This window comes from Eucyclogobius newberryi, unplaced genomic scaffold, assembly GCF_026437365.1.
Source record: "Eucyclogobius newberryi isolate DKJ021-1_F unplaced genomic scaffold, fEucNew1.0.hap1 SCAF_6, whole genome shotgun sequence".
NCBI lineage: Eukaryota > Metazoa > Chordata > Actinopteri > Gobiiformes > Gobiidae > Eucyclogobius > Eucyclogobius newberryi.
The window spans coordinates 27,731,711-27,755,477 of NW_027316278.1; the positions used below are offsets into that span (position 1 = coordinate 27,731,711).

The window sequence follows — 23,767 nt, forward strand, 5'->3', positions numbered from 1 at the left end:
ACTTCTTTTAAATCAACTTCTTGGTCCAAACTTGAGTGTTGCCTTGTTGAATATGTTTTTTCTGACTATGCTCTGCTCTCTTCTCCTTATCTCTCTTCTCTCTCTTCGTTATCAGCTTCTTGCTTTACGTCTAATTAAAAGGCAGAAGGAGTAAGGAATGCCCTCAGCCCGCGATGCTCTACCACCTGCAATCTGGAGAGGGGGAAATAGCTGGGTACCCACCGGATCTCACCATTAGGCGGGGGTCCTCTGCTTTTTAATTAGATACTGTACAGATGGTCACTCTGGGTTTAACATTTGACTTTCTCTCACGTGTTCTGCAGTTGTTGGGCTCCTATTTAAAAACAAATAGATTCAACTAAACAACTAAATGCATATGAAATGTTCAGTGCAATTATTTATTTAGTGCTGTATCAAGTGTTTTTGTTGAAATGATTGGGGTAGATGTACATAAGGTTGTTTGCTTCAACAAGTTAGTACAGGTCATATCCATGGAGAGGCGACGGCGCTCACAGTAACAGTAACTTTTAAGGTATTTCTGAGCAATAAGAACCGCTCTGAATAAACGTAAGACTGATAAGTTTAAAGTCAAACTGTGCAACATTCATGACAAAGCAATAACATCCCAGCGGACACAATCAGATGGCGGACCCTCCACTAGGAATGTTACATAGTGCACCTTTAATCAGCTATTGCGTTGCAGATTATAGTTAATCTAAAATAAACAGTTTTTAATAACCTATAATTACTGAACAGATGGTGGCGCCAAACACACGGGGTTGTAAAAGGAGACAGGCTGAGCAAAACAGACAACTTTATTATTGTTTTACCATATTTACATGAATTACCTGAATTTTACAAAAGGTGGAATGTGTGAGGAAAATAGTCTCAGTCTTATTTTCAACAGAACACGAAGTACGGATTTTCTTGGCAAATAGACGGATGTTAAATCCACAGCCTCATTTGGAAAATACAGTGCTGGCGCGTGTCCTGGTCGTGTGCTTTGTGATGCTTGTGCTCAATTTAGGCAGTGTTTTGCAAAGTCACTAAAATTGAAGAAAAAAAAAAAAACACTTCAGAGGACTGTGGAACAACTGTTGTGTGCAAGAACAATTTAGTTGCCTTTCTGAAAATAGTAAAACACAAAACGACACTCAAAACTTGTACCTGGATCTCCCACAAATAAAAAAGTGTATTATCTAGACCAAAGTAAGAGTATATGAGCTGTGGAGTGTCTGGCTGTGCTCCTATTTGAGTATTGAAAAAGTATAACAAGACGACAGACACAGGAAAGAGCGGAGGAGTTAAGGAGCAATGCCACTGTTTCAGCAAAGGCCTGAATAGAAAACAAATGGAGTCAAAACGTGTTCACAGTTTAGGGACAGACACGTTGGACAACTGCGGTGCGAACCATGTAGAACCTCTTTAAAATGGGACTATTGTCACACACATTCAACCACAGGTCAGAGCAAGTTTTAATACTTTTCTCTTCTCAGCTTTTAGACATGTTTGACATAGTTATAAAATGTTATTTGCTGATAAGTAGACAAATGGTGAGGTCTCCAGTAGTGTTAAAATACCATTCTTTGCAGCAGCACGTTCTTTATAAAATGCTCTGCTGTCTTCTCATCCTGCTGAGGCGAGCTAATGTTTCCTCTGCATTGGCCTTGCTGGAGACGCACAGGAGATGTGAAGAACTAGGTGAAGAGAAGGGTGCTGGAGTGATGTGTGGGTGGCTCCACATAATCTCAGACACCACAAGGTGTCGTTATGTTGCTAAGCAACTGCATCCTTCAGAGTCTTCCTCCAGGTGGTAACTAGGTTACCTCATCTTAATATTTGCATGGTCTGGTTTTGCTGGTTTTCTTTCTACCAAACAGTGTCCCCTGTTGTTACTGGATCTGATCCTAAAGCAGGTGCTGCTGGCTGGTCCCTGTGGCTGTAGACACATGCATTACACCAGTTCATCCAGCAGGGTGCCTATGCTGTGGTGCTGCTCCGGGGGGCCAGCAATCGGCTTGTTGCACATGGGACAAACACAGCGCACCTCCAGCCACTTCACCAGACACCTGGACACAGACACAAAATATAGATTTACTATCACAATTCTTAATTTCAAAAACAGCCTTTAAAAGTTCCACTAAATCAGCTGTAGGAAACTGTAGAAAAGCCGTACTTAAAATACTTCAAAGGTGCTGTGATAAACTACTTGTATCCCATGGTAGAGAGAGCGAGGTATAGAGGTATAGAGATGGATATAGGTATAGATATGGATACCGGTATATATATATATATATATATATATATATATATATATAGGGCCAATACTCACTTCCTGTGAAAGGCGTGTTGGCATGGCAACACCCCCAGCTCGTCTTTGACTTTAAAGTCCTCCAGACACACGGCACACGTCTGCTGTGAGTGACAGTCAACACAGGGGGTCAAGACGGTGCATTAGAACTAGTTCAGACAATACAGAGTAAGTCACATCACTGTTAAAATGTAGATGTTTTGTTTTATTTATTTTATCTTCATTTTATCAGGCCATGGTGTGCTAGAGTGCACCCAAAAGAGAGGGAGTGAACACAAAAACATTTAAAATGAATATTAACATTTACATATCGTATCAGTTAGTACGACACTGTGAAATATTTACACAAGTCCTTAAAATGTAATCGTTAGCTGCAGCAAATTTAAATGACATGAGGCTAAAAGAGGACCTGGCCTTGGGAACTTTTAGCAAGATATGCTGCGAGAATGGAGTGTTGAATCTCTCTTATTGTAGCAGCTGATAGATAGGCATTAGGCAGCATGGTTTTATATGAACATGAGCCAGTGCAAGTCCTGAGGGGGCTGTTTGTAACAAAACAAATCACAGTGACAGAGTGCATTTCCTTTGCATGACAATAAATGATTGCCACCATAATCAAACAGTGGAAGGATAGACAGAGATGTTTAACTGAAATAGTAAAGAAGAGGCAGTTTCTGCACAAAAAAAAACTGTTGACTAGTCTTACCCTTCATCTGTAGCAGTGTGGTGGTGATGGAAGGACAATGACCTGTTTAGCTACATTCCTTTTATTAGTACCGGTTCTGAAACCTTCTCTAATTGTCCTGGTTTATGGTTACCTATCCACATAAAAAAACTGGCACAAAGTTTACCATTTTCATTGTAAGCACAACATATTTTTTCCACAATAGCCCCAAGATTCAATCACAAATAATACAAAAACCTCCCGAATGATACGACTAGTTTGTGAACCTTTTGACACTGTATCAAAATAGTGTCTTTAACATATAATATACAATGTGATTGAAAAGCATAAATACAATAGACATGTCCTTACCCCATGAAGGTTCAGCTTCTTTGGATCTCCTTTCAGAACCACCTGTGGATATAGTGAAAAATAAAACTATAAATGATGAATCTTTCAATTTAATTTGACCCAGTAAATGCTTATGGCAGTGGACAGACTTACCTCTCTGTAGCCAAAGCGCTCACTCTGGGCTTGGTGCCGCAGTTTGCTACAAAAACAATAATCAGATAGATGTTAATTTATGTCAAGAATAGATCAATTAAAAAGTACATATATGTAGTTTAATTAATACATTCAAAATGTATTTATGGTAGACATTTGTTACATTGGGTTGGAGACGCTCAGCTAAGACGATTAAATGTTGATTCATTTATACATTTACAGTATTTAGCTTAATGTTCCAAGGTCTATGCACCAAATTACACTTTTTGCATCCCCGAGTTCCTTCACTGACACCTTAGGTAAGTGTTATTTAAACATTTTTGAGTAGCGGCATACTTATTTTGTTGAAAAGATGCAAAAATGATTGTGGCTCTCAAGTCTCACTAGTGTTCGACACAAAATCAAGGGCTTAAGGTTATGATTTTTTTATAGAATCTTTTAAAATTTGACCCAAAACAAAAACCTAATTTGTTCCTATTTTGCCCAAACAGCACATGCTATAGAGTGCAAAATTATAACGCCAAAAACAAAAATCTAAATCTCAACCTTGAACGTATGCCGTTAGCTTCATCACAAAGGCTGCAAACTGTAGGTATAATGCCTTCTGCAAACAACAAATATCCTGTCTCCATGGGGACCTATTGTGTACGAAAACTGCACCAACGTATTCTGAAATGCATGTGTTTCTTGTATTAGATTAGCAGATCATATTCTATTTATACCTTCAGTTGGTATCGCTAACGTTAAAGCTCCTGGACGTGTTTAAAATATGCATTGTGACCTGAATCTTGCAAACTGTACTACACTTGTCAGCAATTGCACATTTTTGCAATATTGTTCAGCCCTAACGCTTGCATCTTCTTAACTTTTCAATCGGAGGGTTCACTACCTTTTTATCAGTCCCTTTTCTTTTAGGGTGGAAAGAAACATTAATTTAGTGTCCTTAAACAATGATAGAATATAAACAAGGGCTTTTTTTAACCACACTTTTACAATTACTTGTCTTTTAACGCCCCATGGCCACAGCGCTCGCGTTCGTGTGGAGGGACGCGCTCGCACAATGGGGTCTAATGAATGCGCTGACTGTTGCTGTTCAAATGCTGGTGCCGCTCCCCGAAAATTCAACAATGGAGCACAGATCTTTATCTTAAGGGCCCGGTTATTTTGGGATGTTTGTTTTCATATAACCCGAACTAAAAACATAGATCATATCACGGTGTGAGATGGCCGCCTGATTTAAAATGTCATTCTTGGTACTATTATGGCTGCAAGGTGCTTGGTTGCCAGTACAAGATATTGGAGGCTTATATAATGTCCTCTGCAAACAATGAAATATCCTGTCTGCATGGGGTCTTTTTATGTACGGTATACCCTGCATTTTGGACCGCTACAAGCATGTTCTGAAATGCACGTGATTCTACATATTTCTGTTAGTTTTCTCTCAAAATTCAATGCTTCTGTCTAAATGTGCAAATCTAATCGCAGTCACAGCGCATGTCAGAAAAAAACTAATTAGATATTCAGCTCATTCAGCCCAACTTGGTACATAGTTAGGCCCGAGCGCCACAAGCTGGCGAGAGGCCTATTAATCTCGTAAGGCCGTGCGAAGCACGGCTGCGAAAGTGCGCACGTAGTGCGCACGAAATCGAGCGCGAAGCGCTCGCCCACTTCCAAACACTCACTAACGCACTCCTCCACTCATGCACGCCCCGTGCATACTAATTAGTTGTAGGAAAATGGAAAATTACCGTTGTAAACGGGCGAAGCCCGTGCAAAAGTGCGCACTAAACGAGCACTTTACCTTTGCGGTCGTCATCCCCATATAAAGCACTCATTTGCGCTAAGTAGCTCACGAATACGTTCCCCATCTCTTGCATGTTCCGTGCATATAAGCATGTAATGCAAAAATTGAACATTATTACTGTATAGAGGGCCAAAAACACAAAGTGGGCGGAGCACACTCAAAATTAACAAAAGTACCCTTCAGTGACCAGGGACCCACACCATGAGGTAGGAAAGCGCGAGCGCTTTCCGAAAATGTATAGTTCATGATATTTGAAAAATGGGAAACATTGTTTCTTCTTCGTCTTCGTCTTCGTCTTCGTCTTCGTCTTCTTCTTCTTCTTCTTCTTCTTCTTCTTCTTCTTCTTCTTCTTCTTCTTCTTCTTCTTCTTCTTCTTCTTCTTCTTCTTCTTCTTCTTCTTCTTCTTCTTCTTCTTCTTCTTCTTCTTCTTCTTCTTCTTCTTCTTCTTCTTCTTCTTCTTCTTCTTCTTCTTCTTCTTCTTCTTCTTCTTCTTCTTCTTCTTCTTCTTCTTCTTCTTCTTCTTCTTCTTCTTCTTCTTCTTCTTCTTCTTCTTCTTCTTCTTCTTCTTCTTCTTCTTCTTCTCGGGACCAACCCCCCTATTTTTCAAATCAAATCAAATCAAATCAATTTATTTTTGTAAGGCCCAAAATCACAACAACAGTTGCCTCTGAGGGCCACAGGGAGAAATGAATCAACAATGTCTGTGGTGGCGATGAAGTCAGACAATGTCTGTGGTGGCGAGGGACGATGTCCCAGGGTCCTCTGTCCTTAGACTCTCCTTCTCGGCCAGGAAAAACTACAAAAAAAACCTCTTTGGGAAAAAAGCGTAGAAACCTGGAGGAGTTCCAGTGAAGGAGAGATCCGACTCTCACAGACGGACAGACGGACACGAGGAGACTGGAGCTGGACCCACTCTTCAGGCAGATGAGGGACCGACTGAGGCGAACTGGACCCACTCCTCAGGCAGATGAGATATTTTCACCCAGTGAACATTGACGAAAAGTCACAAAAATTTGCACACCTCTAAAAATCGTGCCTCTCTACATTCTGGCTATTTCCCTTTTCTAAAATAAAAAAAATTGGCGCGTCAGCGCCACCAAATGTACCAAAAATGCATTGAGAGATGGGGAATGACCCAAAAAAAATCTGATCGTAGAATCATGAAATTTGGCGCCGAGGTAGATGGTGACAAGAGAAGTAAAAAATATTATTACGGCAACGCCGTCCACCCAACCAAATGTCGGCCATATTGGTTCAAAAATGACTAAGCATGACTCGGGAGTTTTTCCAAACGTCGTACTTTTACGAACTCCTCCCAGGGCGGTGGCCCTAAAAAGCTGAAATTTGGTGAAAATGCTACTGAGGAGTCTCTGTGCGGCAAAGCCGCAAACTGTAGCAAGAATTTCAGAAATCTCCCAAATTTACATTTCTGCCGTTTGCGCAGATAAAGTCCGAATTGCGTCAAATTAGAATCAGTTGTTAAACTCTTTGCCCTAAACCTACTTGAAGTGAAATTAATTAATTTGGCGCCACAGCGCCCCCTACAGATTTTATATGGAGGTTAAATGTTTAGTTTTGCGAAATTATCTGAAATTTGACACAAAACTCAATTTTGGCATCCCCATCAAAAAGTAAATGAGACCCATGTCATAATTGTTACGGCGTTGCCGTAGCAATGACCGAGACCTCCCATGTTATTCCAATGGGGAAAATCACCAGAACATGTTTACACTTTATACTTTCACCAACTCCTCCCAGGGCGTCAGCCCTATCAACGTGAAATTTGGTGAGACTCATCTTCAGGTGTGGACCATCATTTTGCCAAGAATTCAAAATAAATTTGCTTTTTGATGGTAAAACAAAGGGGAGAAGATGTGACAGCGTCACAGATTCAGCAGTAGGCGTAATAAAAGGACAATTGGGGCGCGTTAGCGCCCCCTCCTCTTGCGGCGTGGCGGCGGTGTGGCGGCGGCGTGGCGAGGGCCGATCATTGCCGCTTGCGGTTATATTTTTCTTTTGTTATTGATCCTATCCTGCTTAGGTCACAGTAGAATAATTGTCTGCTTGTTCAAGTCTAGCTAAAGAACAATGTATGTGAGGATGCTGCTTGTACACGTGTTAGAACTTCTATACAAACACAGAGAGCGCGTTAAGACCTGCTACGTATTAATCATCACATTCACTTGAGTCGCTTTTTGAAGAAATCACACTTAACGTGTTTTCAGACATTCGTTTACTTTGATTTTAGTCATACCTTTTGGACGTAACAGTATTTGTTTCAGTTGTGGGACAAACTATCCTTTTCTATTCTTCAAAACACCTAGAATGTAACTTTGTTTTATTTTACGTTTTGTTTGTCCAACGCATTAACATTAAAGAATCGTAAATCTAGTTGTAAAGTCCACAGTTACTCAGTACTTGAGTGGCTAATACTTTCGTATTTTTTCTGATCTCTAGGGCTCCACAATTTTGAAGAAAAAAATAGAATTGCGATTCATCAGACCAGTATTGCGATTGAGATTAGTTTAGTTAATTATGTTTTTAAATCAGCAAACAGTTCACAGTGTGCATTTTAAACACATCCATTAAGTAAGAGAAGACTGAAATATGAACAAGGATGTTTTGTTATTAGTACCCATGAAATTGTAATTAATTTGATAATTTCACATATTCAAATTGATGATGATTGCTCATGAGTGTTGCGTACTCAATATATTTTTGTTTAATTGGCTATAATTTCTACAGTCTTGGAGATATTTATTTTTGTTACAAACCTTAGTTTGACCCATGTTTTTGTAATGCCCATAAATGTAGGATGAATTAATTAGCTTCCGTTACATTACCGCCACCTACTGTAGTTTTACGTCTTCGGGATTCGTTGTCAAATTTGCGATTTTGACCTATTTCTTAGAGTGGCGGAATGTTGGTATGACACAGAATGTTGGCGCTGCGTGAAATCATTGTCATGGCAACTGTAAAGAATAAGGCCATGCTTTACGCAGTCAGCATCCAGTTGGGATACCAACCGCCAGACAACCTGCCGCCACAAAACAAAAACAACAACAACAACAACAACAATTTGGATACCAACCGCCATAAGACAACAACAACCATCAAAGAAGAAGAAGAAGAAGCATCTAGTTGGTTTGTAATTGGTAATGCACCTTTTCAGTTGGCTGTCAACTGCCATTAAAAGAAACACAACAACATCATCACCATTCTATGACATCACAGAGCATGTCATGAACACATCTTTTTGTTTGATCACAGATGACTGAGCAGAAAGTCTAAGGTCTGGTGGTAATGTAACACTTAGATACCAACCGCCATAAAACACCAAAGAAGAAGACTGACTAGAGCAGACGTAAAAGTGCTCTAGTCTCTCTCTTTATTAAAAGGAGTTCTCAACACATATTTGACCATATATATTTGTTCAAATAAGTTGAAATGGAAAACAACAGGATCCCTGTTAACCAAGCTCCCGTCCACCATCATCCAGGAGGACTGCACTTTGCAGAACAGGCCGGAGATGGAAACTTTATTGATCATGTCAACCATCCACTGCACATTGGACCTGGTGGAGATGCTCCCAATGTCAGGCCGCCCGATGGCGCAGATGCTCCCATTATGGATGCTATCAGGGAAGTCCTGAGAGCGCTTCTGCCCATGGCTCCTCCGGACCCTGTGCGTCCACCAATCCCTGTCCAGGAGGAGGACCAAGAGGAGGAGACTGACCAAGTCCCAGAGGAGAACAACAGGTTTATACACTCACGAGTGTTTCGGTTTCTACCCCCGGCTCCTGTTGTCCCTGCGCCTCCACCAATCCCTGTTCAGGAGGAGGAGGTGGACTACTGGTTTTTAGACTCCGACTCTGAGGAGGACCAGGAGGAGGACCAGGAGGAGGAGACTGATGAAGACCTGGAGGAGGACCAAGAGGAGGAGACTGACCAAGTCCCAGAGGAGAACAACAGGTTTATACACTCACGAGTGTTTCGGTTTCTACCCCCGGCTCCTGTTGTCCCTGCGCCTCCACCAATCCCTGTTCAGGAGGAGGAGGTGGACTACTGGTTTTTAGACTCCGACTCTGAGGAGGACCAGGAGGAGGACCAGGAGGAGGAGACTGATGAAGACCTGGAGGAGGACCAAGAGGAGGAGACTGACCAAGTCTCAGTGGAGAACAACATGTTTTTACACTCAAGAGTATTTCTACCCCCGGCTCCTGTTGTCCCTGCACCTCCACCAATCCCTGTTCAGAAGGAGGAGGAGGTGGACTACTGGTTTTTAGACTCCGACTCTGAGGAGGACCAAGAGGAGGAGACTGATGAAGACGTGGACGAGGACCAAGAGGAGGAGACTGACAAAGACCTGGAGGAAGACCAAGAGGAAGACATGGAGAAGGACCAAGAGGAGGAGTCTGACAAAGACCTGGAGGAGGACCAAGAGGAGGAGTCTGACAAAGACATGGAGGAGGACCAAGAGGAGGAGTCTGACAAAGACTCAGGGGAGAACAGCAGGTTTATTCACCCGAGAGTGTTTCTACCCCCGCCTCCACCAATCCCCATCTAGGACCTGGAAGTGGACTACTGGTTTTTATAATCCGACTCTGAGGAGGAACAAGAGTTTTCTCCCGATGCTCCGGTTTCCCCAACCAACCCAAAACATGCACATGGTCAAATCTGAAATCTGAAATCAAGTCCAGCCCTGAGATCTGGAGATGGTCCTGTGCAAATTCCTGTGATAATGATGGGATTAAATGAAATGTCCATCCAGGGCCGGCCAGTGTTATAAAAAAAACAAAGGATCGTTTAGAGCCAGAACCAGTGATTTAAAAAAATTAGACCATGATAAATCATTTCAAAACTTTTTCCACCTTTAATGTGACCTATAACCTGTATGATTCAGTTGAAAATGAAATCCTTTGGGGAGGAGTAAAAATAAAACAATAAAATAATGATGTGATGTTGCATAAGTGTGTGTCTTATAATTGGGGGTCTTATAATCACATTCACACTCCTGTTAAATAGGAGTCAGTACATGCCTGCCATCATTTAAATTGCCTCTGATCAGCCCCCAATAAAGTTCAGCTGTTCTACAAGGCTTTTCCTGACAGTGAAGCATGGTGATGGCAGCATCATGCTTTGGGGCTGTTTTTCTTCAGCTGGAGCTGGGGCCTTAGTCAAGGTGGCGGGAATTATGAACAGTTCCAAATACCAATCAATGTTGGCACAAAACCTTCAGGCTTCTGCTAGAAAGATGAAGATGAAGGAGAACTTCATATTTCAGCATGACAATGACCCAAAGCATACATCCTAATCAACTGGCTTCACCAGAAGAAGATCAAAGTTTTGGAAAAGCCCAGCCAGAGCCCAGATCTGAATCTGATTGGAAATCTGTGCACAGGAGATGCCATCGACGATTTGGAGCCTTTCTGCTAAGAAGAGTGAGCAAATATTGCCAAGTCAAGATGTGCAGATAGACTCCTATCCAGCGTTTAGTTTAAGGGTGTGCACACTTACGCAACCACATTGTTTTCGTTTTTATATTCACTCCACCCTCCCCAAAGGATTAAAAAAAAATAAAAAAAACAGAATCATACAAGTTATAGGTCACATTAAAGGTGGAAGTTCTGACATTATTTATCATGGTCTAATTTTTTTAGATCACAAAACCTGGCATTTTAACAGAAGTGTGTAGACTTTTTATATTCACTGTACATGATAGTGTGATTAATACACAGAACCATGTGTCTTTAGTTCTTTATCATCCCTAATCGAGAGCTGAGTGTGTGGTCTTCTCTCTCACCAGCAGCACCAGAAGAGCCACAGGTCGAACCCAAACACAGGCTGGTCAGAAGCACTGAGCCCTCACTTAACATTTCCAGGTCACACTTGAAAAAAAGAGGTCTCAATCTCTACGGATTCTCACTTTGTAATAAATTCTAAATAATAATTTAGCTAAATAGCGCCCCACGACCTTATTCTATCATGTTCATTGTTAAAGGCGGTATGGACAATTTTTCGGCGATTTGAGAACGCAGGCGGAAGTGCGCATGGCACTCCCCCGTGCGGACTGATACAACACACGTGCGTTTGTTTATTAGCGCAACGGAGCGCATCGCATCTCTCGTCTCCCGTAGATTTCTGTCCACTTCTGCGTCAGCTCGAACTGTCTTTCTCCGTCTTCAGTTTGCCCCGTACACTGAGGGAACTATATTATGATAGATCCATGCACTTAGGCACGTGGAAACGTGGGGACGAACCGACGCTGCTGCAGGTGAGCGATAGGTGCGTTTTATGATTGATACGTGGCAGGACAAATGATTTATCCACGCCACGAGGAAATATGATAAAAAAAATTGCTGAAAAAAATCGTCCATTCCACCTTTAAGTCCATGTATTTAACAACAGTGTTTGTCATTTGGTGGGCCACAAACACAATAATGTTTAGGGCTACAATTAAGAAGTATATTCAGGTGTAAATGTACACATTTATATAAGTTTTGTCACCTGCCTGCGCTAACCTTTGGATGGGGCAGTCAACTCTGGTCTAACAACATCAGCATACACATTACCAGCATTAGAACATGCTTTACACACAACTCAATAGTATAAATAAATGACCGGTATAAGAAAATAAGTATAAAAAGACAATCCCATGGGTCTCCCACATAAAGGGCGAATGCCTATACTACTGAGCTTAAAGTGCTAAATGGAATAAATAAGCTCACTTTACCAATCAAATTAGCTCAAATTAAACAAATTAGCGCTTTATATAGTTAAATGTCTGCCTATATTTCTAACTAACATCTAATCATTAGAAACATCTGTAGCTCCAAATAAAGACTACAAATAAAGAGAATAAAGTCTCTAAAAGATAGTTTTTAAGTCAGTTTATTGAAACTTAGGCTGCTGTTGCTTCACTTCTCTGCACATGCTCAGTTAGGGCAAAACCTTAAGATTCTCACACAGGTTTATTCAGCGTGGTTTGAGCATAGAGCCAATGCTTTGAGGCTGTGTGGTCCTCAGAGAACATGTGCAGGAGCATGAACGGCCTCTGAACACAAAGACTGCAGAATCATGACTTCAGCCAAGCTTCAGCAGCAGAAGTGAGAGGAAAACGGGCTTATTTGGATATATTTTAGAACAATTGGTAATTGGACACATGGTAATTTTACATTTCATTGGTCAATCACTGCTTGCCTTGATTGTCCTGACCGCTGGAATATAAGATAAAATGCATGGATTACAAAAGTATAGCAGGGCAGACTCCATGAGCTACTGTTTTTTACCCAGCAAATTAATTAAAGACTAATTGTCTTTAAAGGTTGAATGGACGATTTTTTTGGCCCAAATTTTAGTCTTATTTCCTCGTGGCGTAGACGGCCGATTAGTCCTGCCACGTATCAATCATAAAACGCACCTACCGCTCACCTGCAGCCGCGTGTGGCTCGTCCCCCTAGAGCAGCACGGTTCCGCGTGTCTAAGCGCATTGATCTATCATAATATAGTTCCCTTAGTGTACGGGACAAAATTAGGACGGAGAAAGGCTGTTCGAGTTGACTCATAAGAGATGGAAATCTATGGGAGACGAGAGATGCGATGCGATCCGTTGCGCTAATAAACAAACGCACGTGTGTGTTGTATCACTCCACACGGGGGAGTGCGCATGCGCACTTCTGCCTGCGTTCTCAAATCGCCGAAAAATCATCCATTGCGCCTTTAACAAAGAAACTAATTCTTTGCAACATAATTTTTTTGTCTGTTTTAAAACAGGTCAACCACATCCTTACTCTAGTCACAGTTAAAAACATCACCGTATCAAATAATGTAATAATAATTTAACTTATTTGGTTGGCCCATTACATTTGTATGCATATATATTAATACTGTTAAAGTTACTAAAAACAATATCTGCTAACAAGGGCCGGGCTATACTGACAGAAACAATATTCAACCAATATTCAGACAATATGTCTGTCAAAGTTTGCCTTCATTATAAGCTGTATTTATCCACATAGGAGGAAGAAAGTGGGAAATTGGGCGTGAGTTTGGGCATCTTCTTTTACACTCTGGACTCCCACACGATTACACTATATATAAATGTCTCTATATCTATATCTATAAAAAGAGATGGAATAATACAAAATAAAACAAACCAAATCCTGACGATATTACTGTGGTGAATCAGTCGAACTATAAATGAAATCATAATTACACTCCTCCAGTCTACCTCCAGCTTCCTCATGGGGGCCAAAGGAAGTGACTTACTGCTCATGATTCAGTGTTTTTAGAGACACAACAGGTTCGAGGACAAAGTTGTTGGTGGATTTAACATAAAAAGCCAGACAAAACACTCCAAACAGACGCTGACTTTGTAGTACTGATGGGCCTTGATCATCATGACAGTGAAAAAAGGGGAATCATAGTCTGATGATTGCAATTACACTGATGAGTAAGAATAATTTGAATGAAATCAGTACAATTAAACTGTATGGAAAAGGATACGCAAAGTAAAACCCACTGTCGTGTCTTGTGTGTATCAAATTACAGTAGATAATTATTGTCACTTTTTCAAAAAGACTTAGTCGACTAAAGAACACAAAATATACATCCCTATTAGAAGTGTGCATTTTTTACTGTGTGTATGGTACTGTGCTTTAGTAACATTTATGAAATCACACATATGAGATACATGGACGATCATACATTTTGTGGTAGCAGAGTGAATAACAAATTAATTTAGTGTGTTTTACATGTATGAAATACAATGCCTGACCAAAACAAAAGAAGTCCCGCATGCTAACATTTCGTTTGACTACCTTTAGCTTTAAGTACTATTATAACGATTAATTGTCTAAAAAAAAAAAAAAAAATAGTTTCACTGCATTATCAAGCTCATTCCTTAGTATTGAATCAAACACAACCTTAATCGAACTAAAGCCATTTTTATCCCGCCGTTAATTTTCCAAACGGACACTATTCAGATTTCTCTCTCTGTGGATAAGAGTGCATCAGCTCTATGTCTATCAAAGCCTTTGACATGTCACATATCTCGTCTCCAGCTCACAATATGTGGCGCGGGGAGAAGTTCGGTCACGCAGACCCAGAGTGTGGATGACGCAGTGGTTGGTCTGCAGGTGCCGTGTCCTCTTTCAGCTGCTCTCCCACTGTGGCCTAGTTCATTCATTCTGGCTGGGTTTTAAAACAGCGTTGGCCTGCTTCCTGTTGCCTCATATCCCGTCCCTATGGCCCCCCGTGTCCCTTTCTGCTCATTGGGAGCTGGGGGGAAGGATGGGTCATGCTGTTCTTCTTTTTGGAGTTTTCTAGTTCAAGTACGCACATCCCAACTGCAGCGTGAAATGTAGGGCGGGGCAACACGTTTGTCATATTTATTATAATTTGTGATTCTTATGGCTATTTAAATGACTCAGAATTGTTCATGTTAAATGGTTTGCAGCGGCAGAATCTTATTCTTCTCTTTTTATTGCCTTCCAAGTATCCTAATTATTCACGTGATGAGTTTAAACAAGATTTTTCCAACTTTCAGAGAGCGTTGCTGTCACGGTAAAGCTAACAACAACTAGCTTGCTCAAAGGGTTTTTTCCTGATACTCAGACAATAAATGGCTTATAAACAGCACACAGCGGTCTCATTTTACCTTTTTACTAGGGCAATAACATGGACAAACACTGGGCACAGGCACTTTAACAAAGAAAAGAAGTCAAGTTCCAAACTGCTGTCCCACCCACATGCTCTTACTGCCAGCGATGTGTACAGGCATTTGAGGGGCAGGTGCTCTACCATGAAAAAAAGGGAAATTTTACATGACGCTTAAAATGAACTTCTGCAAAGCGTTCAAATATCAAATATGTTTATGCTTCTGTTGAGGTTCTAGCAGTGACACTTTGTGCACAAGTGTTTCCTGTTTGAGCTGAGGAGTCTGGGACAAATGTAAACGAAACAAAATATAAACAGCAGGAGGAAAAAGAACATGTTTTGTACCCCTGACCGTAAGGGCCTGTAGCTTGAGGTCCGCAGCCACTGTCTGTGAGCTACAGCCTCACACTGGATGACGAAACATAAACTTTTGTCATGTGTTACTCATAAGAATCACGAATAAGAGGTTAAAATGTAAAATGGCTAAAAGCGTAAGTGGTGTAGAACAGCTTTATGGATTCCAAACTTTTCCTACAGTCTTTGATCTTGCTCTATGTGTTAATGACCAGACTCATTCATTACACTCTGTATAGAGACAGCAGCTCAGATCCCACTGGCCTGTTACTGCGGCTGGTCTGGGGGCACTGCAGAGCTCTGGGGCAGCAGCAGTATTTGTCTGCTCTGACAGAAGGGATGCGGCGCTGAAGTGAACTCTGGAAGCTGTGACAGGCGGATGCATATGAGCAAGAAAGGGAGAGAAAGAGCGCAAGAGAGAATTGACAGCAATCTTCTTTCTTGTCTTGTCTTGTAGAGTTAAAACAGCACCTTACATCTCTGCTGTCTCCTTGGGGTGAATATTAAAGCTTAAAGAATATGCTGGCCACGAGGGTACTTAAGGCAAAGGGGCAGGTGCTTGAGCACTTACTACACAGGACTGGCTGTTAGACAAAGCTGATTAAAAAGCCCAAAGCTGATCATTGTGATCTGCTAACTATCGCATTAAAAACACACATTGTCAAAGTTAATAGCTGTAGCTCAAACAATAAAATTATCAGTAAAAATATATAGATGTGTACATTTTAACACTTCATATCTGTAGGCACATCTATTAAATAATTATGACAATTCTACAACTAAAGTGTTTGAACAGTACAGATTTAGTGGTGCAAACTATCCAGTTTATTATTATGATTATGATTATTATGATGATTATATGATGATGATTATTTAATAATATTATATATGCAAATCTTGCTTTTCTGTGATGATAAATCAAGCCTTACGTTGTTGGGTTAGGTTTTTTTTTTTTTTACAATGTTTTACTGATATTGTTCAGCTTTTAAATCATGTTATAATGTGAAGCTGTGTTTTGTTTTATTTGAGCAATGTTCTAGCAATCCCACATATTTCTGATCACTAATTGCTTCAGTGTTCATTAGTGTTCTAATATGCAGAAGCTGACACCTTCAGTGTCTCTCCTAGTACACTGCTCAATTCCTCTGTGTACCATTAGGACACGAATGCTTCCTCTGCAGGTGTTTCTTTTGTATGAAAAATTTAGGGCAGTGTTACTCCAACTTGTTTTCAATATATTGCAAATTATTCAAGTTATAAAACATGGATGATGCTGTCTGAATATTCAAGCCGTACCTGATAAAGTAGCAGCAGAAGATGAGGCTCAGGATGAAGACGAAGATGCCTGTGCCGAAGATGACCATGTAGATGTTAAGAGGCAGGTCCTGGAAGGTGATGGGCGGCATGGTGCATGACTTATTGGAGTAAACCAGACCCAGACCACAGAAGCACCCTGCACAAACATATAAGCAGGTCAAAATAATTACAGTGTGATATGGCTATATATATTGCACTAAACAATTATATATATTGCAATAAACAATAACATTGAAAAAACCTCCACAAACTACATAGATTTGCTTAGACACAAGGGCAATTTAAATCTTTGTTTAAAATTTACATTTTCTCTCTGGCATTTGACACAAACTGAAACTTTATGTGTAGTTGTAATTGATTGTATTTTATTTGGTGCTAATGTATTTTCTTGCACTTGTCTGTACAGCACTTTGAGCTTTTAAAGTTGTAAGTGTGCTTTAGAAATAAACTTTGACAGTGACATTTAGTCTTTGACTAGTCAGCAATCATTATTTTAAATATCAACCAAATAATGGCTGAAATATGGTGATTGAAGGCTTTTAGATATGGAATATTAATTAATAAGTTTTGTTATTGATACAAATCAGATTAGTTTTAATAATGCTACTGTCATTGTTATTCCCAGTAAATTGCCAGAGCGCTCAGACACTTTTACATACACTTCAGTCCTAGGACATTAGCGGCTCTGCTCTGCTCACACGTATCCAGGCATTTGTCTCTCTGCATTCTATCACTAAAGAAATATGTTGCTTTTTAAAAATTTAATAAAAATTGAATTTAACTGAATCTCTGAAACCAAGCTTGTAACAACAACACTCACGATAAGTCGATTAATTGTTGTGGCCCTAGTGGTGGTAAAATACAATTACGAGTTAGACTGAAGCAATGCTGCCAATCTGCGCCATCGGCCTTTTTGACCACCACTCACACACCACATTTATAGTAAACAAGGTAAAGTGTGTGGCCTAAAGACACAACAGCACCTGGTTGTCACCTACAGAAAATATGGTGTGGCAAAAGAACTCATTAATCTCTCATTTATTGAACAAAAATTTGATACAGTAATTAGTCACAGGCCTAGAAAAAGAACATTTCCAGGAAAGAAGAAGAACAATGACAGGGCATTAGCATAACATGGACAAAAGGCAGACAAAAAACTGTCTGGACTTCTCTGAAAAGGTGAATTGATTCTATTCACTGGACTTAAAGATGTTAATATACTACTGTTGTATCCAAGCAACTGGTTTGTAGCTCGTAACTTGTAATGAAGCTTTGTTACATTACAATCTATTTTAATTAGTCTGTGTATCCTAGCCTTGAAAAAGAAGATACTTTTATTGCAACTGTGGAGAGGTGCAAGGTAATGTCAAAGAAGGTCTGCAAAATCCACTAGTATTGTATGAAAAAGATGAAACATGAAACATGTGTAATCTTCCAAAATTAATTAAGCTTTGAAACAATATTTGTGTACTGTATTTACTTTTTGTAAATTTCAAAGTCTTCGAAGTCATTTACAGGCATATTTTAGCATTCATCTGACAAATTGCACGGATATGATTATTGTTACTAAAAGAAAACAAAAAAACAGTGTTACATTCAGCTTGGACCGTTGTTGTGTCCTTAGGGCAAAACACTTCACCCGCAGAGCATGAATGTGGCGTATGTCATTGTTCCTTCACCCCATATGGAGTGAATGAATAATGACTGTGGCACTTTGAGAGGCTTTGTTGAAAAAGTCATTATTATTTATTTGTGATTGAACAACACTGCCAGGAAAATCAAGTTTGTCATACTAATGGAGCTCAACTGTGACAGCTTGATTCCAGAAGTACATTTACCACAGACTTGCTGAACAAAACAAGATAAGATAAGATAAGATAAGATATTCCTTTATTGTCCCACATGGGGAAATTTCATTGATGCAACGCAGGTAGATAAAGAGGCAGATACAGAAGAAAAGAACAGATCACTTATTGGAAGTTTGAAAAACACTCTCAGTAGAAGATCTCCTATAAACAAAAACTCCCATAGACAAAACCTCCCATTTCCCAACAAGGGATGGAGGGGAAAAAATAATGAAGATAAAAATAAAATATAGCCGCAAGCGGCAATGATCGGCCCTCGCCACGCCGCCGCCACGCCGCAAGAGGAGGGGGCGCTAACGCGCCCCAATTGTCCTTTTATTACGCCTACTGCTGAATCTGTGACGCTGTCACATCTTCTCCCCTTGGTTTTACCATAAAAAAGCTATTTTATTTTGAATTCTTGGCAAAATGTGCGGCAAAGCCGCACAGACACCGTGACTCTTTGAATAAAAATGTGAATAACTTTTGACGGTTCACCCTTGAAGATGAGTCTCACCAAATTTCAGGTTAATAGGGCTAACGCCCTGGGAGGAGTTTATGAAAGTCTAAAGTGTAAACATGTTCTGGCAATTTCCCCATTGGAATAACATGGGAGGTTTTGGTCATCGCTACGGCAAAACCATAACAATTATGACATGGGTCTGATTGACTTTTTTGATGGGGATGCCAGAATTGAGTTTTGTGTCAAATTTCATAAAATTTCGCAAAACTAAACATTTAACCTCCATATAAAATCTGTAGGGGGCGCTGTGGTGCCAAATTAATTTATTTCACTTCAAGTACATTTAGCGCAAAGAGTTTAACAACTGATTCTAATTTGACGCAATTCGGACTTTATCTGCGCAAACGGCAGAAATGTAAAATTTGGGAGATTTCTGAAATTCTTGCTACAGTTTGCGGCTTTGCCGCTCAGAGACCGTGACAGGTATCAATGTCATTTGAATAACTTTTGATGTCCCACTCCTCAGTAGCATTTTCACCAAATTTCAGCTTTTTAGAGCCAACGCCCTGGGAGGAGTTCGTAAAAGTACGACGTTTGGAAAAACTCCGAAGTCATGTTTAGCCATTTTTGAAGCAATATGGCCGACATTTGGTTGGGCGGACGGCGTTGCCGTAATAATATTTTTTACTTCTCTTGTCACCATCTACCTCTGCGCCAAATTTCATGATTCTACGATCAGATTTTTTTTGGGTCATTTCCCATCTCTCAATGCATTTTTGGTACATTTGGGGGCGCTGACGCGCCAATTTTTTTTTATTTTAGAAAAGGGAAATAGCCAGAATGTAGAGAGGCACGATTTTTAGAGGTGTGCAAATTTTTGTGACTTTTCGTCAATGTTCACTGGGTGAAAAATAGGGGGGTTGGTCCCGAGAAGAAAGAAAGAAAGAAAGAAAGAAGAAAGAAAGAATTAAAGCCGCAAGCGGCATCCAACGGCCCTCGCGGGCCGCCGGCCTTCCGACTCAAAGATTTGGCGTTTTCCCATTTGTGACAGTATATTTGCAGCTCCACGGCACAGAGACCGTACCACTTAATATCAAAATATGACTAATTTTTTATGCCCCGTTTGTGTAGATGATTTCACCCAAATATGAGCTTGATCGGGGTTTCGCACTAGGAGGAGTTTGTTAAAGTGTGAAGCATAAAAATGTGGTCATTTTAGAGATTTCGCTGTTTTCCCATTTCTGACATATATTTGCGGGTCCGCCACACAGAGACCGTAGCACTTAGAATCAAAATATGGATAACTTTTGATGCCCCGCTTGTGTAGATGATTTTCCCCAAATATGAGCTTGATCAGACAATCACCCTAGGAGGAGTTCGTTAAAGTGTGAAGCGTAAAAATGTGGTGATTTGAGCAATTTCGCGATTTTCCCATAAGGATATCATGGGATGTTTCTGTCATCGTTACGGTTACGCCGTACAAAATATGACTTTGGCTCTCATACTTTTATGATCAGGATGGCAAATTAGAATTTTGTGCAAAATATAATGTCATTGTTTATAGGGCACTCTGAAGGCCAAATAGTCAGAATTCAGGGAAAAGTTTGCGGCTCCGTCACACAGAGACCGTAAAAGTTATCCTTAAAATTTGGATAACTTTAGATGCCCCACTTGTCTAGGGGACGTACACCGATTTTGAGGTCGGTGGGCAAAACGCACTAGGAGGAGTTCGTTAAAGTGTGAAACAGAAAAATGTGGATATTCGAGAGATTTAGCAATTTTCCCATAGGGATAACATGGGAGGTTTACGTCATGGCTACGGCTACGCCGTAAAAATTAAGGCATAAGTTTGATTGGCCTTTTGCTCGGGACCCCAAAATAGAATTTTGGGCAAAGTTTAGAACATTTGTGTAAAACCAGTTTTTGTCCATCAATATTCACTCAAAGGCAACTCTGTAGGGGGCGCTATCGCGCCCATTTCAATTTTGTCATGCTAAACTGGTCCAAACCTGAAAGTTTAACAACTGATTCAAATTTGGTCCTAATCGGACTCGTTTTGATCAAATGGGAGCAATTTTTAGATCTGCAATATTCCAAAATAAGTTGTCCAACTTTGCGGCTGCGCCGCACACAGACCGGTAAAGGTATCTCAAAAAATTGGATAACTTTAGATGCCCCACTTGTCCAGAGGACGTACGCCGATTTTGAAGTCGGTGGGCAAAACGCCCTAGGAGGAGTTCGTCAAAGTTTGACGTGAACAAAATGGCTAACACAGCGTGTTTTCATTTTCAAAGGAAGATGGCGGCCATAGGGTAAGTCTGGGGGCGTGGCCACAATTTTTTTTTTTTTTGTCCTCACGAGAGGAATGCGTGTCCCGAATTTTGTAGCTTTACGCCAAAGTTGACCTCGGGGCGTCTCCCATAGGCGCAATGTATTTTGACTTTTGTCGGTGGCGCTGTCGCGCCATTTTTTAACGAAAAAAAAAATGGCCCAGAAAAAACAAAATTTTTCGCCGATTCTGAATTTTGGGCAAAGTTTGGTGAGTTTTTGAGCATGTTCAGGGGGTCAAATTAGAGCTCAAAAAGCAGAAGAACAAGAAAAATAATAAAAATTAAAGCCGCAAGCGGCATCCAACGGCCCTCGCGGGCCGCCGGCCTTCCGACTCTGCTCTCTGCATTTTACAGAGATGGCGCTAACGCAATTGTCTAAGAACTAAGACAGCGACACATTGGACATGTACAATGCTGTGCTTAACCAGTGCAAATGAACACAAATGTCGGTCAAATGTGCAGCTCCAGCGCACAGAGACCGTGACACTTGGAATAAAAATATGGATAACTTTTGATGCTCCGCTTGTGTAGATTATTTTTCCCAAATATGAGCTTGATCGAGCTATTGCCCACAGAGGACTTCATTAAAGTGTGAAGCGTAAATGTGAACATTTCAAGGATTTGGTGTTTTTCCCATTTGTGACAATATATTTGCAGCTCCACGGCACAGAGACCGTACCACTTAAAATCAAAATATGGATAACTTTTGATGCCCCATTTGTGTAGATGATTTCCCCAAATATGAGCTTGATCGGGCAATCGGCCTAGGAGGAGTTTGTTAAAGTGTGAAGCGTGAAAATGTGGTCATTTTAGAGATTTCGCTGTTTTCCCATTTCTGACATATATTTGCGGGTCCGCCACACAGAGACCGTAGCACTTAGAATCAAAATATGGATACCTTTGGATGGCCCGCTTGTGTAGATGATTTCCCCCAAATATGAGCTTGATCGGACAATCGCCCTAGGAGGAGTTTGTTAAAGTGTGAAGCGTAAAAATGTGGTGATTTGAGCGATCCTACGATTTTCCCATAAGGATAACATGGGATGTTTCTGTCAACGCTACGGTTACGCCGTACAAAATATGACTTTGGCTCTCATACTTTTATGATCAGGATGGCAAATTAGAATTTTGTTCAAAATATCATGTCATTTGGAAAAACTCTATTGTTTATAGGCCACTCTGAAGGCCAAATAGTCAGAATTCTGGGAAACGTTTGCGGCTCCGTCGCACAAAGACCGTAAAAGTTATCCTTAAAATTTGGATAACTTTAGATACACCACTTGTCTAGAGGACGTACACCGATTTTGAGGTTGGTGGGCAAAACGCACTAGGAGGACTTCGTTAAAGTGTAAAACATAAAAATGTGGTAATTTGAGAGATTTTGTGGTTTTCCCATAGGGATAACATGGGAGGTTTCTGTCATCGCTACGACTACGGCGTAAAAAATTAGGCATTTTTGTGATTGGCTTTTGTGATCGGGACGGCAAAATAGAATTTTGGGTAAAGTTTAGACAATTTTGGTAAAACTAATTTTTGACCTTCAATGTTAATTTAAAGGTCACTCTGTAGGGGGCGCTATCACTGCCATTTCAATTTTGTCATCATAAACTGGTCCAAACTAGAAAGTTTAACAACTGATTCAAATTTGGTCCTAATCGGACTGGTTTTGATCAAATGGGAGCAATTTTTAGACCTGCAATATTCCAAAATAAGTTGTCCAACTTTGCGGCTGCGCCGCACACAGACCGTAAAAGGTATATCAAAAAATTGAATAACTTTAGATGCCCCACTTGTCCAGAGGACGTACGCCGATTTTGAAGTCGGTGGGCAAAACGCCCTAGGAGGAGTTCGTCAAAGTTTGACGTAAACAAAATGGCTAACTCAGCTTGTTTTCATTTTCAAAGGAAGATGGCGGCCATAGGGTAAGTTTGGGGGCGTGGCCACAATGATTTTTTTTGTTTATCCTCACGAGAGGAATGCGTGTCCCGAATTTCGTAGCTTTACGCCAAAGTTGACCTCGGGGCGTCTCCCATAGGCGCAATGTATTTTGACTTTTGTCGGTGGCGCTGTCGCGCCATTTTTTAACGAAAAAAAAAATGGCCCAGAAAAAATAAAATTTTTCGCCGATTCTGAATTTTGGGCAAAGTTTGGTGAGTTTTTGAGCATGTTCAGGGGGTCAAATTAGAGATCAAAGCGCTGAAGAAGAACAAGAAAAATAATAATAATAATAATAATAATATTTTTAGCAAAAACAATATAGCCGTTTTTACTATAACAACAAATGATACATCGTTTGAAAGCTCTAAGCCTTCCCGATGCCGCCATGGGGTGGAATCATCATTACGAGCGCTTACGCGCTCGTCACTCCCTATTCCGTCGGGATGCCCCGCCCACTCCCCATAGACTTCCATTGATTTGAGCAGATACAAGCATGGCCCATGCCTGCGGCATGGATTCTCGCATACGGGACGATGCCAGGAGGGTTTTTGGAGGAATGCAGCGCTTCGCGCTGCTGTTGTC

The 23,767-nt window shown here is 40.7% G+C and overlaps 2 protein-coding genes across 3 annotated transcripts in view; one reads left to right on the forward strand and one right to left on the reverse strand.

The window, feature by feature from the left end:
• Positions 1-562: 562 nt before the first annotated feature.
• rnf122 (ring finger protein 122) overlaps positions 563-23,767 on the reverse strand; it is a 37,340-nt gene continuing 14,135 nt past the window's right edge. Inside the window, exons 2-6 of one of the 2 annotated variants that reach the window (XM_072433929.1) lie at positions 16,590-16,746; positions 3,480-3,525; positions 3,348-3,389; positions 2,333-2,412; positions 563-2,069 (exon numbers count right to left, since the gene is read on the reverse strand). In XM_072433929.1, coding sequence (XP_072290030.1) covers positions 1,955-2,069; positions 2,333-2,412; positions 3,348-3,389; positions 3,480-3,525; positions 16,590-16,746 — 440 coding nt within the window. In that variant the 3' untranslated portion in view covers positions 563-1,954. Of the gene's footprint in view, positions 2,070-2,332; positions 2,416-3,347; positions 3,390-3,479; positions 3,526-16,589; positions 16,747-23,767 lie in introns of both variants that reach the window. The other variant, XM_072433927.1, reaches the window with a different exon arrangement.
• Positions 8,731-9,849, forward strand: LOC140346732 (uncharacterized). Its single transcript, XM_072432915.1, has 2 exons — positions 8,731-9,453; positions 9,583-9,849. The coding sequence occupies exons 1-2, from the start codon at positions 8,731-8,733 to the stop codon at positions 9,847-9,849; spliced, it is 990 nt and encodes a 329-aa protein (XP_072289016.1).

Coding starts and splice junctions, on each gene's coding strand:
- LOC140346732 (XM_072432915.1), top strand. CDS start 8,731: ATGGAAAACAACAGGATCCCTGTTAACCAAGCTCCCGTCCACCATCAT. Junction 9,454..9,582: donor AGGAGACTGACCAAGTCTCA/GTGGAGAACAAC, acceptor TCCGACTCTGAG/GAGGACCAAGAGGAGGAGAC.